This window comes from Vombatus ursinus, unplaced genomic scaffold, assembly GCF_900497805.2.
Source record: "Vombatus ursinus unplaced genomic scaffold, bare-nosed wombat genome assembly UNPS02014817.1, whole genome shotgun sequence".
Lineage (NCBI taxonomy): Eukaryota > Metazoa > Chordata > Mammalia > Diprotodontia > Vombatidae > Vombatus > Vombatus ursinus.
This window is the reverse complement of record NW_020954595.1, coordinates 7521916-7536722: the sequence shown is the minus strand read 5'-3', so window position 1 is coordinate 7536722 and position 14807 is coordinate 7521916. Positions and strand designations below refer to the sequence as shown.

At 41.4% G+C, this 14807-nt stretch overlaps 1 protein-coding gene across 6 annotated transcripts in view; it reads right to left on the bottom strand.

The window, feature by feature from the left end:
• SUGCT (succinyl-CoA:glutarate-CoA transferase) overlaps positions 1-14799 on the bottom strand; it is a 629460-nt gene extending 614661 nt beyond the window's left edge. For all 6 annotated transcript variants that reach the window (XM_027835947.1, XM_027835950.1, XM_027835951.1 and 3 more), the window contains exon 1: positions 14491-14799. In XM_027835947.1, the coding sequence (XP_027691748.1) occupies positions 14491-14599 (109 nt within the window). In that variant the 5' untranslated portion in view covers positions 14600-14799. The remainder of the gene's footprint in view (positions 1-14490) is intronic.
• Between the last annotated feature and the right edge of the window lie 8 nt (positions 14800-14807).

The following is a 14807-nucleotide window of genomic DNA, read 5'->3' as shown; positions in this document are numbered from 1 at the left end:
ACAGACACAGAGAGAGAGAGACAGAGAGATTAACTTAGGTCACCCGCAGTTGCTCCAATAACAAAGAGAGGGCAGGGGAGCAGTGACAGCTTCTCTCCCCTGCTGAGACTTCCTGAAGCAAACACATGCATTCCAAAGAAACAGGGCTTCTGGGATGGTGTTCAAAGTCTGGTCACATTACAGTGATATTGCAGAACTTTTGAAAAGAGATCAAGAGAGCCTGTGTAGCTAGCTAGCTATACAGAGGGCATCCTGGTGTTCCTAGGGGCCTTGGTGATTCCGTAATAACTTTTCATTATCAGAGCTGACCTTGAGGTAGCACGTTGAAGATTTACAAAGTGCTTAAACCTATTTAGTCATTTCATGTGATCCTTTGCATGCTCTGTATATCAGTGAAAAAGCCTTGTGTGCTAGGCCAAGTTGCCAAGAGGTCTGTTTGTTTGGGGCACAGAGAAAACCAATTTCCCAGGCTAGGGGAAGGCAATTATTGCCTGGGGGAGGCAGGGTCTCAAATGAGAGATAAGTCAGCATTAACTAAAAAGAGAAGCCACTTTGTTACTAGGGTACCTATAAAGCATGAAGGGGTTGAGAAAACAGGGAAAGAAGTTATTGGATCAGAGATTCAGGCTGAAAGATTGAGATTCAATCAGGAGACAAAACACAAGGAGACCCAGAGATGACCACTGGTAAGACTGAGGCTGGCTCCTTAAAGTTCCCACGGGATCCCCATCAGTGGGAGGGGGCTTCCCACGCCAATACAGTCTTGGACCTTTCTACTCAGCAAAATCAAAGTAAGCTTCCCTTGGCACAGCAAAGTTGCGCATTTACATATGTGACTGGCCAATTACAGTTAACACGTCAACACTGTGATGATGATTTGTTTATGGGCTTAGCCTCCAGGTGTTGTCTTCTCTGCCTCCTTAGGCTGAAAGGTCTTCAAAGACAAATCTTTACGTTTAACTTCTTTGTTATCTCCCCAAAGCTTTGTGTACGTCTACACACACACACACACACACACACACACACACACAGAATTGATAATAACTAAAATTTGTCAAGAAGTCTTCTGGCTCCTAATAGATGCAAAAGGCACTCATCCGAGTTTCTGGCACCTTCAGTGCCTAGAGCACTGAAAGGCTGAGTGGCTGCCCAGGCTCACACAGCCAGTATATGTCAGAGGTAGGACTTGAACTCAGGTTCTCCTGGCTCCAAGGGCAGCCCTCTAGAGATCCACTTCTCCACATTGCCCTCATACAGCACTTCCCATTGGTCATATCTCAGAACACTAAAGTATTGATTATTCCTTTTGGAATAGAACATGGGAAATTCAAGAGAAGCTAAATCCATTGTCCAAGAGCACAGCAGCATGTTCAAGCTAAGAAGTGAGGGACGAAAAGGCCAGGACGGCCTGGCACTGCATGATGGCAAAGAGAGAGAAAGACCCATACGTTGGTGGTGCTGTGGAAGGAATGGAGCTAACCATTCTGGAAAACTACTAAGACAAATGACCCGCCTAATGACCACTATTGGGCAAGTCAAAAAACAGAGAGGAAGGATGCAGGGACACCAAAGCATTTAGAGCAGCATTTCATTATTATTATTATTATTATTATTATTATTGTAGCAAGACACCAGATTCTTAGAAGGGAAAAATTGAGGAAGGCCTCCAGCCTGTTGAGGGAAGTTCTTGTGGCGAATGTTTGGGAAGGATGGACAAGAGTCACACGGGATGGACAGGTAGGGACTGGCTGTGATCCGCATCACTGAAGGGGACACCCAAATCAACGAGATCACACTTCCCCTGGAGCATCTGAATATTAAGAAGGATGATCTCATCACGTGAAGAAACATGGGAGGAGGAGATAGTGGGGGAAGGCATCTGAATGAGACGAGATGAGAAGGGGAACAAAGGGAGCTTACAGCAAATGGCCTCAAGTTTTTCAGTGAAATAGGAGGAAAGGTTCTCAGCTGGAAATGGGGGATGGTGGGTCAGAGGGAGAAAGGAGTCAGGAGAAATTGGAGGAGGTATGCAAAGGGTTGTTTTTTTTTATTTTAAGTTATGGTTGATAATGCTATAACTTTTTTTGAAGGGCAATTCAATTTTTAATATTTATTTTATTTTTCTTAATTACATGTAAAACATTTTTAACATTCATTTAAAAAAATTTTGAGTTCCAAATTCTCTCCTTCCTTTCCCTGCCCATTGAGAAGGCAAGCAATTTGATATAGATTATACATGTGAAGTCACACAAAACATATTTCCATATTAGCTATATTGCAAAAAAAAAACCTACTTCCTCCCTAAAAACCAAGAAAAATAAAGTTTGGTTTTTTTTTTTAAAGTATGTTTGAATCTGCATTCAGATTCCACCAGTTCCTTCTCTGGAGGTGGATAGCATTTTTCATCCTAAGTCCTTTGGAATTGTCACGGATCGCTGCATTAATCAGAATACCTAAGTCATTCACAGTTGCTCATCGTACAACGTGTACAATGTTCTCCTGATTCTGCTCACTTCACTTTCCATCAGTTCATAAAAATCTTCCGAGGTTTCTCTGAAAGCATCCTGCTAATTATTTCTTAAGTTGTTGTTGTTCGGTTGTTTTTCATTTGTGTCTGACTCTTCATGACCCCATTTGGGGTTTTCTTGGCAAAGATACTGGAGTGGTTTGCCTTTTTCTTCTCCAGCTCATTTTACAGATGAGGAAACTAAGGCAAGTAACTTGGTCAGGGTCACACAGCTAGTAAGTGTCTGAGGCTGAATTTTGAACTCAGGAAGAGGAGTCTTCCTGACTCCAGGCCCAGAACTGTATCCATTGCTCTCATTCCATAACAATGTAACACAACTTGTTTAGCCGTTCCCCAATTGATGGGCATCCCCTCAGTTTCCAATTCTTTGCCACCACAAAAGAGCTGCTATAAATGTATACATATGGGTCCCTTTCCTTTTTTCTTTGATCTCTTTGATCTACAGACCTAGGAGTGGTACTGCTAGATGAAGAGGTATGCATACTTTGATTGCTTTTTAGGCATAGTTCCTAATTGGTCTCCAAAATGGTTGAATCAGTTCACAACTCTACCAACAATGCATTAGAGTCCAAATTTTCCCACATGTCCTCTAACATTTATCAAATACCTTTTCTATCATATTAGTCAATATGACAAGTATGAGGTGGTACCTCAGAGTTGTTTTAATTTGCATTTCTTTACTCAATAGTGATTTAGAGCATATGACTATAGATAGCTTTGATTTCTTCTTCTGAAAAGTGCCTGTTCATTTCCTTTGACCATTTATCAATTGCAGAGTGATTCATATTCTTATAAATTTGGTTAAATTCTCTATTTTTGAGAAATAAGGCCTTTATCAGAGAAACTTGCTGTAAAATTTTCCCCCAACTTTCTGCTTTCCTTTTAATCTTGGCTGCATTGGTTTTATTTATGCAAAATCTTTTTAATTTGATATAACCAAAAATATTCATTTTATATACCCTAATGCTCTCTACCTGGCATAAATTCTTCCCTTATCAGGAGATGTGAAGGTATTCAACAGATCTGCTTACAGTATCACCCTTTATATTTAAGTCATATACCTATTTTCACCTTACTTTGATTATGGTTTGAGGATGTTGGTCTATAACTAGTTTCTGCCAATCTGCTTTCCAGTTTTTCTAGCAATTTTTGTCAAATAATGAGATTTTGTCTCAAAATATTGTATCTTTCAGTTTATCAAACACTAAGTAACTGCGGTCATTTACTACTGTGTATTGAGTACCTAACGTATTCCACTGATCTGCTACTCTATTTCTTAGCCAGTACCAGACTGTGGTGATTACACTTTGTAATACAGTTTGAGATCTGCTACTGCTAAGCCACCTTCCTTCACATTTTTTCTCATCAAGTCCCTTGATGTTTCTTTTGTTTTTCCAGATAAATCATGTTATTATTTTTTGTAGCTCTATAAAATAATTTTTTGGTAGTTTGATTGGTATGGCACTAAATAAATAAGGCAGAATTATCATTTTTATTACATTGGCTCAGTCTACCTATGAACGGCAGCAAGGTGACACAATAGATAGAGAAATGGGCCTAAAGTCAGGAAAACAACTTCCTGAGTTAAAATCTGGCCCCAGACACTAGCCATGTGACCCTTTGCCTCAGTTTCTTCATCTGTAAAATGAGTTGGAGAAGGAAATGGCAAACCGCTCCAGTATTTCTGCCAAGACACTCTGTCAGACACAACTGAAAACAACTTAACAACAAACCCATGTGCAATTAATATTTTTCCAATTGTTTAGATCTGACTTTATTTGTGTGAGAAGTCTTTGGTAACTGTATTCATATAATCCCTGGTTTTGTCTTAGCAGGTAGACGCCCAAGTATTTCATAATATCTGCAATTACTTTAAATGGAATTTCTCTATCTCTTCCTGCTGGACTTTGTAATATGTAGAAATGCTAATGATTTATGTAGATTTATTTTATATCCTGCAACTTTGCCAAAGTTGTTAATTATTTCAACTATTTTTTCAGTGGATTCTCTAAGTATACCACCATCATATTGTCTGCAAAAAGAAATAGTTTTCTTTCCTCATCGATTATTCTAATTCTTTCAATTACTTTCTTCTTGTCTTATTGCCCTAGCTAACATTTCCAGTACAATATTTACAAAAGTGGTGAAAATGGCATCCTTGCTTCACCCTTGATCTTATTGGGAAGGCTTCTAGTTTATCCCCATTATAGATGCTTGCTGATGATAGATGCTACTTATCATTTTAAGGAAAGCTCTATTGATTCCTATGCTTTCTAGTATCTTTGAAAGTCCTCTATTTCACAAAATGTCCATTTCCCCCCCTGAAGGATTATACTCAGTTTTGCTGGGTAGGTGATTCTTGGTTGTAATCCTATCTCTTTTGACCTCCAGAATATCATATTCCAATCCCTCTGATCCCTTAATGTAGAAGCTGCTAAATCTTGTGTTATCCTGATTGTGTTTCCACAATACTTGAATTGTTTCTTTCTGACTGCTTGCAATATTTGCTCCTTGACCTGGGAACTCTGGAATTTGACTATAATATTCTCAGGAGTTTTCCTTTGGGAATCTCTTTTAGGAGGTGATCAGTGGATTCTTTCAATTTCTATTTTACCCTCTAGTTCTAGAATATCAGGGCAGTTTTCCTTGATAATTTCTTGAAAAATTATGTCCAGGCTCTTTTTTTGATCATGGCTTTCAGGTAGTCCGATAATTTTTAAGTTATCTCTCCTGGATCTATCTTCCAGGTCAGTTGTTTTTCTAATGAGATATTTCACATTGAATTCTATTTTTTCATTCTTTTGGTTTTGTTTTATAATGTCTTGATTTCTCATAAAGTCATTAGCTTCCATTTGCTCCATTCTAATTTTTAAGGACTTATTTTCTTCAGTGAGCTTTTGGACTTCCTTTTCCATTTGGCCAATTCTACTTCTTAAGGCATTCTTCTTCTCACTGACTTTTTGGACCTCTTTTGCCATTTGGGTTAGTCTATTTTTTTTTCTTTTTTGGTGAGGCAATCAGGGTTAAGTGACTTTCCCAGGGTCACACAGCTAGTAAGTGTCAAGTGTCTGAGGCCAGATTTGAATTGAGGTCCTCCTGACTCCAAGGCCAGAGCTCTATCCATTGTACCACCTAGCTTCCCTGTTAGTCTATTTTTAAAATGTTATTTTCTTTCTTTTTTCAGGTGTTATTTTCTTCAGTATCTTTTTGGGTCTCCTTTAGCAAGCTATTGACTTGTTTTTCATGATTTTCTTGCATCACTCTCATTTTTCTTTCCAGTTTTTGCTCTACTTCTCTTACTTGCTTCTCAAAATCCTTTTCGAGTTCTTCCATGGCCTGGGACCAATTCATATTTTTCTTGGAGGCTTTAGATGTAGGAGCTTTCACTTTGTTGTCTTCTTCTGGTTGTATGTTTTGATCTTCTTTGTCATTAAAGTAAGATTCTATGGTCTGACTGTTTTTTGCGCTGTTTGTTCATGTTCCCAGACAATTACTTGACTATTAAACTCTTTGTTAAGGTAAGGGTCTGCTTCCAGTGTGGAGAATGTACTGTCTCAAGCTTCAGGGGTTTTGTACAGCTGTTTTCAGAGATACTTCTAGGGATTTATAAATTTTCAGTTCTTCCAAGGTGTTATGATCAAAGGTGAGGTGTTTACTCCTTTCCTGGCCTGTGCTCTGGTCTATGAGTGACCACAAGCACTCTTTTCTGCCTTGAAACTGTGAAAACAACTCCCTGTCCACTGCCACCACAAACTCCACCACTCCAGTACTCCTCCTCACCCCAGGACTGCCACCTAGGGCTGCAACTCAGATCCAAGCATGGACAAAGCAAGAGAATCCTGCCTCAGCACCAGCAAAGAGATCCCTGCAATCCCACTCCTGTCAGTCACTGGATCCCCACGCCATCTGTGGGCTGAGAGCTCCAGAAGCAGCTGCCACCCTGGGGCTGTGCTGGGACTGGGGCCAGACCAAGCTCCTCTCTCACCAAGGTCTAACGGACCTTTCCTACTGACCTTCTAAATTGTCTTTGGGGTTTGTCAGTTCAGAAGTCTGGAAACTGCCAGGCTCCCCTTGATTTAGTCCCCTGAGGCCTGCACTAGGTTTGCTGAGGCCTGGTCTTTGCCTATGCGCCCACGCTGAACTGCGTTCCTCTCCCAGCCTGACACAACAGACCTTCCTAATCAACCATTCAGGCTGTCTTGGGCTGGAAATTAGTTTCACTCTGTCTTTTTGTGGATTCTGCTCCTCTAGAATTTGTTTAGAGTCATTTTTTAACAGGTATTTGGAGGGGTTTAGGGGAAAGCTCAAGCAAATCACTGCTTTTACTCCACTATCTTGGCTCCACTCCCCCACTTTCTAGAATTTTTAATAGGAATGAGAGTTTTTATTTTCTCAAAAGCTTTTTCTGCTTCTATTGAGATGATCATGTAATTTTTGCTTTTTTTTGTTATTGATACGGTTAATTATGCAGATAGTTTTCCTAATATTGAACGAGCCCTGCATTCCTGGTATAAATCCCACCTGGTCCTAGTGTATGATCATTGTGATATATTGCTGCAATCTCCTTGCTAATATTTTATTTTATATTCCTGCATTTTTATTCATTAAAGAAATTGGTCTATAGTTTTCTTTCTCCATTTTTGCTTTTCCTGGTTTTAGGTATCAGTACCATATTTGTGTTGTAAAAGGAATTTGGTAAGACCCAATCTTTGCCTATTTTCCAAATAGTTTATATAGTATTGGAATTAATTGTTCTTTAAATGTTTAGTAGAATTCACTTGTGACTTTCATCTGGTCCTGAGAATTTTTTTTCCTAGGGAGCTCATTTACAACTTATTTAATTTCTTTTTTTAAGATAGGATTATTTAGGCATTCTATCTCCTCTTCCATTAATCCAGGCAATTTGTATTTTTGTAAATATTCATTTCACTTAGAAAATCATATTAATTGGCATGTAATTGGGCAAAATAGCTCCTAACAATTGCTTTAGTTTCAACTTCATTGGCGGTGAAATAACTCTTTTCATTTTTGATACTGGCAATTTGGCTTTCCTCTTTCTTTTTTTTTAAATCAAATTTACCAATGGTTTATCTATTTCATTGTTGTTGTGGTTGTTGTTGTTTTCATAAAAACCACTAGATTTGTTAGTTCAATGGTTCAAGTGAGTTCCTGACTCTACTCTACCATCTTCAGTGCTATGACTTAAGAAAAATCCATTGTAATGAAAAAAGTCTCCTGAAATGTACAATTGGCTTTTGAAGATTATATGGCAGATGAGATTGGCAAACAAGAAAGTTGACTCTGGGAATTTAGGCTTGTACAGAAAGTCATGGATTGGGGCAGCTAGGTGGCGCAGTGGATAGAGCTATGGCCTTGGGGTCAGGAGGACCTGAGTTCAAATCTGGTCTCAGACACTTGACGCTTACTAGCTGTGTGACCCTGGGCAAGTCACTTAACCCCAGTGCCTAGCCAAAAATAGAAAAAAAACCAGAAAGTCATGGATTGAATTTGGGGAGATGATATTTGGGTGAACGTCAGAAATGGGTTGGAGGAGAATGGGTTAAGCTCAAGGAGAGTTCAGTCTAAAGAAGAAAGGAATTGGGAAAGACCTAAGGAGGACCATAACGGGTAAAGGAGAATACAGTTGGCAAGGCAGGCACATGTGTGTTTCACTGTCCCTGATAACATGGAGTATTTGGAGGTGGCCCTTGAGCTCCTTCACTATAGAGCACAGTCATAGAACTGGCGATACCCCCAAATTCAGGTTAGAAGGAGAGAGTAACAACTGGGACTAGAAACTGAAAAGACAAAACAGATTTTCCACAAAGACAACATGAATATTTTCAGAAGAAATCAGGAGAGAAAAAATGAAATAAAAATTCCAGAGGAAAACTGGAGAGCAAGGTGAATACAGAAAAAATCCACAGGTCGCTCACTTCCTAAAAGAAACCCCAAGCGGAAAAAGTCTCAGCAATGTCACAATAAAATCCATAGCTTCCATGACAAATAAAGAATATTGTAAGTATTCAGGAAAGAGTTCAAGGAACCACACAGCTAGGACCACTCAAGATTGGGCAGTTTTCTCTACAAATGAGAGATTCCGTAATGCAACATTCCAAACAGCAAAAAAATATAGGCTTATATTCAAGAAGAATCTACCCTGAAAAGTTTAATATAATCCTACATGGGGGGAAGGGGGAAGAGGGGAATGGACTTTGAACAGTAAAGAAGATTTTCAAGCATTTCTGATAAAACAAAACAAAACAAAACAGAGTTGAGTAGGAACTTGGAAACAAAAAACCCAAGAGAATGGAGAAACCCAGAAAGGTGAATGCATTTGAGCAACAGGAAGACAGCTGTGTGATGATGTACTGCTAGCGTTCTAATAGGGAGAGAAGAAAGAAGCTCCCCTTCAGAAACTTGTCTTCAAAGAGTAATGAGGAAGTTCAATTTTTTTTAACAAAAAATTTTTAACAAAAATTTATTTAACAAGATGATGTTAACAAATTAACATAAATTGATTCTGTTGAGAGTGTGATGAGGGTATGGAAAACAGGGGAGTTATAAAGAATACACTAGTGTAGAAAGAAGGAAAAAGGAGGTGGAACTTGTTATTTTTCATAATTGGTGTACATGATTGGAAGAGTAAGCAAACATGGAGGAAGGGATGGAAGGAACAGGCATTAACCTCATTCTTAATGAAACAAACAAAGAAGGGTTGTAGACATACACACAACAATTTGTTTGGTGTAGAAATACATCAAAATCAAAGAAACATGTAGGGATAAGGAAAGTCAAGAGAGAGAATGAAAATGGAGAAAATGGACTTAAACAAAGTAAATTTTCTGATCCTTAAAAGTTGGAAGCTGGATATTAAGAGGCAAAGACCTAGAATGGAAGCGAGAAGAGGTCCATCAAAAAGGGAATGACTGAATATAAAGGGAATGTGAATATCATGGAACATTGTGCCAGAAGAAACGATAAAAAAGAAGGTGTCAAACAATCGTGGTGAATGTTAACTGATGCGAAGAGAAGTAAGCAGAACCAGAATAATTTATACAAGGACAACATCATTGTAAAGAAAAATCAATTTTGAAAGACTTAAGAACTGTGATCAACACAGTGACCAATCATGTCACCAGAGGACCTTTAATGAAGGCTGTCCACCACCTACTGACAGAGAGCTGATGGACTCGAGATACAGAAAGAGACATACACTTTTGGACATGGCCACTGTGGAATCCGTTTTGACTTGCTTATCATTTGTAATTTCCTTTCCTCTCAGGGGTTTGTTTTGTTTTGTTTTGTTTTTGGTGAAGCAATTGGGGTTAAATGACTTGCCCAGGGTCACACAGTTAGTATCAAGTGTCTGAGGCCAAATTTGAACTCAGGTCCTCCTGACTCCAGGGCTGGTGCTCTATCCACTGAGCCACCTAGCTGCCCCTCCTTTCAGTTTTCAATTGGGATGGAGGGTTTGGAGTGGAAAAGGGAGGTGGGGAGAGAATGGGGGAGAGGGAGGAAAAAGGTGGGGAGAGAGAAGAAGATTGAAAACTTTTTTTTTAATGCACAGAAAAGAACAGAAAAGCAGCATGTACACTTTATTATATACTTTTTTTTTAAGGCAAACAGCGTGAAATGAAGATTTCCATTTCATACACAATCTTTTATGTTCTGATGTATATATGGAAATGATCACTTGGGGGAGGGGCAGTTTAGAATTTGAAAAACTAAAAAGAGAATACAGCTCCCTCCCTGATTTGGAGAGGTAGGCAATGACGAGTATGGAACCTGGATGCACTGGCAGACTTGGCTGGTGTACTGATTAGTTCTGCTGAGATGATATTTTTCCTTCCTGTTAGTTCTTCATTATAGGGGTTCACTCTGGATAGAGGGAGAGGGATATGTTGGGAAATGAATCTGATATAAAAATAAAAGTTAACAATAAAAAAAATTTTTAAGTTTGGCAAAAAAGTATGATGTTGTAATCATAATGGGGGACTTCAGTTATTCAGACCTCTGCCGCTGGGTGACTCAGCAGATAGGCTGCTTAGGCCTGGAGTCAGGAAGGCCTGAGTTTAAATCTAGCCTCAGACACTGACTAGTTGTGTGACCCTGAGCAAGTCACTTTACTTCTGTTTGCCTCGGTTTCCTCATCTATAAAAAGGGGATAATAATAGCATCTATCTCCCAGAGTTGTTGTGAGGATCAAATAAAGCACGTACTTAAACACAATGCCTGGAACTTAGTGCTTTATTTATTATTTATTAGGATGATTCTTCTTGTTTCTCCCGTTTACCTTATTATTTAAGTATTTACCTTATTATTTAAGTATTTACCTTATTATAAGCAAAGGCATCTTGCTTTCCCAGGACTGCTGATTTCAGTCTGCTAGCAGTTCAGGTAGCTCTCCCTGTAGGCTTCTAGGAGAGCCCTGGGCCCTGGCAGCCATGGCCCAGGGAAGCAAGCCCAGTGGGTTTGGGCCCTGGCATGCAGCAGATGCTACAGCCCTGACCTCCTCAGTAGCCATAATTAATGAAAACCAAGAAAAGGAAACTGTCGCCACCAAAGCCCACATTGCCAATCAAGGGCCTCACCATCACAAAGGAATCTGGGTTTTTGTTGTTTTGTTTTTGTTTTTTGGGGTTTTTTTTTTTGCTTTCTGGTGAGGCATTTGGGGTTAAGTGACTTGCCCAGGGTCACACAGCTAGTGTCAAGTGTCTGAGGCCAGATTTAAACTCAGGTCCTCCTGACTCCAAGGCCAAAGCTCTATCCACTGCACCACCTAGCTGCCCCAATCTGGTTTTAGAAACAGAAATAAGGAGCCGCCACCCCCTAAGGAAGATGAGATCTTTCCCTCAGACCCGCAGCTGAAACTTCCTATACATGTTTTCTCCTCCTATTAGAATGTGAGGTCTCTGCCTTGCTTTTCTACTTATGTTCTCCATGAGCCATACATTTACACTAAGTGCTTAATAAATGTTTTTTCATTCATTCATTCACCTATCTCTTATAGCACAGTAACATTCCAGTTCATTCATGTCCCATAATTTGTTTATCCAGTCCCTGGTTAACTAGCATCTACTATGCTTCCAGTTCTTTGCTACCACACAAAGCTCTGTGAAAGTCCATAAGTGAGGGGAGTGGGGGTGAGGAAGGGCAGAGGGTCTGTCTTTGACCTCCTTGGTCAGCCAAGGTGACTCCAACACCACCCAATAGCATCGATGCCAAGTTCTCAGGGATGAAATTCCTGTCACAAGGGCTGCAAATTAAGCATGGGACAGTCAGGTGACATGGAAGCCAAGAGTCCACTTAATCTGGGGGGGGGGTCATGAAGAGAGGTGTGGCTTCAGGTAAGTGCCCTGTCCACTGTGCCCAGGTCAGATCCCATCTAGGGCAGGAGATTCTCTTCTGGGAGCCACAGATAAGGGAGGATATTGGAGGAGAAGCAGGATGGCAATGGGCCATGGCATCTGAGTATCAACTGAAGCAACCTGGACTGTTTAGTCTGAAGGAGACTCAGAGCCATGAAGGCTGTCTGCAAGTATTCAAAGGGCTGTCACATGGCAGAGGGCTCCACCCTGGAAGAGAATATGCACATAGACTTTTTTTTTAGCTTTTTGGTGAGGCAATTGGGGTTAAGTGACTTGCCCAGGGTCACACAGCACACTGACTTTTAAAGGCACATTCTCTCCATCTCCTGACACAGGAGGCAAAAATATAGCCTGGGAATTTCTAGGGATGTTGGGTGGATGAGTAAAAGAAAGATCATGATTAAGAGCTAAAAAGAACATCATGTAGTCTAAACCCTCATTTTATAAGACAGGAAACTGAGGCCAAGAGAGGTAAAGAGACTTGTCCAAGGTCACAAGGGCAGTGAATGGCAGAGCTGGGATTTGATCCTCCAAGACTCTGACTCCAAGTACACTAAGCACCCTTTCCACATCCAGGAGTAATGTTGGAGAATGGGATTTGACTTCAGGACCCATGATTGATCAGCATTCAAGGTCTTTGTTAGACAGAAGGCATGAAAAGTTCTATGTAAAACTAGCAATCTAATGCTCAGGAAGAAAGAATTCAGGGAGGCTCCCCTAGAGAAAGCTTTCCACTAGAGAGGAGGAGACAGGAGCAAAGAGTAAAGTCCAGTGTTCACCTAAGTAAGTCAGAATTTCACCAAATTTCCAGTATAGGGTGGATGGGAGAAACCTAAGGTGAAATGACTCAGCCTTGGGTTTAGGAAGAGGAGGGGAGGGACCCAGACCTGTGATTTAATTGGTCAAGGGAATTCTCTGTAAGGACACTCCCTCAATCAAGAAAGAACAGCAGCCTGTGGTCTGGGGCGCTGAAGGATTTAATGATTGCTCAGTATCACACAACCACTAGATGTGACAGAGGGGAAGAACAGGGAGAAAGGAAGAGAAGGAAAGAGAATCAGCATGGATACAGTGTCTCAAATCAGTCAGGCACTGAGCTTAGGCCTTTTTTTTTTTTTTTTGGTGCAACTGTGGTGTTAAAAAAAAGTTTGAGAGATATAGTTTCTGGGTAATTTAATCATTTTATTAATAAAGCCAGCACATTTATTAATAAAAGGATGGTCATTTGGCCATCTCTCTTAGACTAAAAGACCCCTAATGGCTCACAATTTAGATGCCTTCGGAAAAGGGGGCATTCAATCAACTCTGATGGTTAACAATTAACAAGAAAATGAATGTTACAATGAGAGGTGGGCTATACATTACAATCATGGTCTTGGAGTAGTAACTTGGGTCACCCAAGTTGTAGTCAAAGACTGATCAATTCCTATATCACCTGCCTGACAAAAGGGAGGATCCACATTTTCCCAGATCAGTCCTAGCAAACCCAATGATCATGTAGGCACCCATTAGGGCAGCTAGGTGGTGTAGTGGATAGAGCATCAGCCCTGCAGTCAGGAGAACCTGAGTTCAAATCTGGCCTCAGACACATAACACTCACTAGCCGTGTGACGCTGGGCAAGTCACTTAACTCCATTGCCTAGCCAAAAAAAAAAAAAAAAATGCACCCATTAGCCCAAACTTCTACTGTCTGATTAGATCTTGGCTTGGGTACATCTTTAAGAGAGATTTCCCACACTGGCTTTTTTCTGGATGAGGAAGTAGAAATGGGGAAAAACTTGAGCCCTAATACAATAATTAGTTATTAAATACAGGAGAGAAATAATCATTTCTCACACAAATAGTATCTCATTTGATCCTCACAATAATCATGGGGAAAAAGTGCTGTTATTAGCCCCATTTTACAGTGAGGGAAACTGAGACAAAAGGTTAAGTGACTCACCCAGGGTCACAAGGCTATTGTCTAAGGCCAGACTATAGACCCAGAGTTCTATCCAATGCACCAGGAGCTGCCTCAGTTCCTCTTCTATGAGTAGCCTCGACTTAAGCCAAGTGTTCCTGCCTCTAAGGCCAGCTTTCTGCCCACTAGGTGTCTTGGAAATGGGAATAAAGCAGGGAAATCTAGTGGTGACATCAAATTTAGAGCTAGAAAGGGTCTTAGAAGTCACTTAGTACAACCTTCTTATTTCACAGAGGTCAAAACTGAGTCCCAGGGTGTGCAGGATCCCAGGTCAGCCCCTCTGCTTTCCCTCCAGGGTGTGCCCACTTGGTACCTGCACATATCCTGGGCTATAGAATACTGGGGGGGGGGGGAGGGTTGGGGGCAGAAGGGTGCCATGATCCCCTGTGGGGCATAACCCAGTTCTTTTTTGGCTGGCACTGAGTCCCAGGGCTGCAGCTAATAAGGCCCCCAAGGCATGTCGGGGGCAGTGGGGAGAAGAGGAGGCAGCGGGTGGGTTCGGGCAGAAACTTCTCTCTGAGGCACTGGTGAAGCACCTGCTGCCACAACCCAGAGGGCACCTGCACTGCTCCTCCACAGGCTGGCAACAACTTCTTCCAGCCCCAACGGTGGGTCTGGCAGTGACTGACTACCTGGACGTGGGCAGCTGCTCCGGAACCGCCTCGGACCTCTGCTGGGGCTGATCCTCCAAACGCAGCTCCTCTGCCAGCAGCGCAGATACACAACCCGGACCGCCAGCATCCTGAGCTGTCCGATCTAAAGGGATCAAGCTGGGAGCTGGCTGGCGGGGGCCGCGGGTCCTCTCGGAATCCGGCCTCCTCCCGGGTCGGGCGAGAGGGCAAGTGCTATGGGGAGCCCCAAAGGGCAGGGGAGCCCGTGCAGGCGCTATGGGGAGCCCCAAAGAGCAGGGAAGCACAGGGGAGCCCGTGCAGGCGCTATGGGGAGCCCC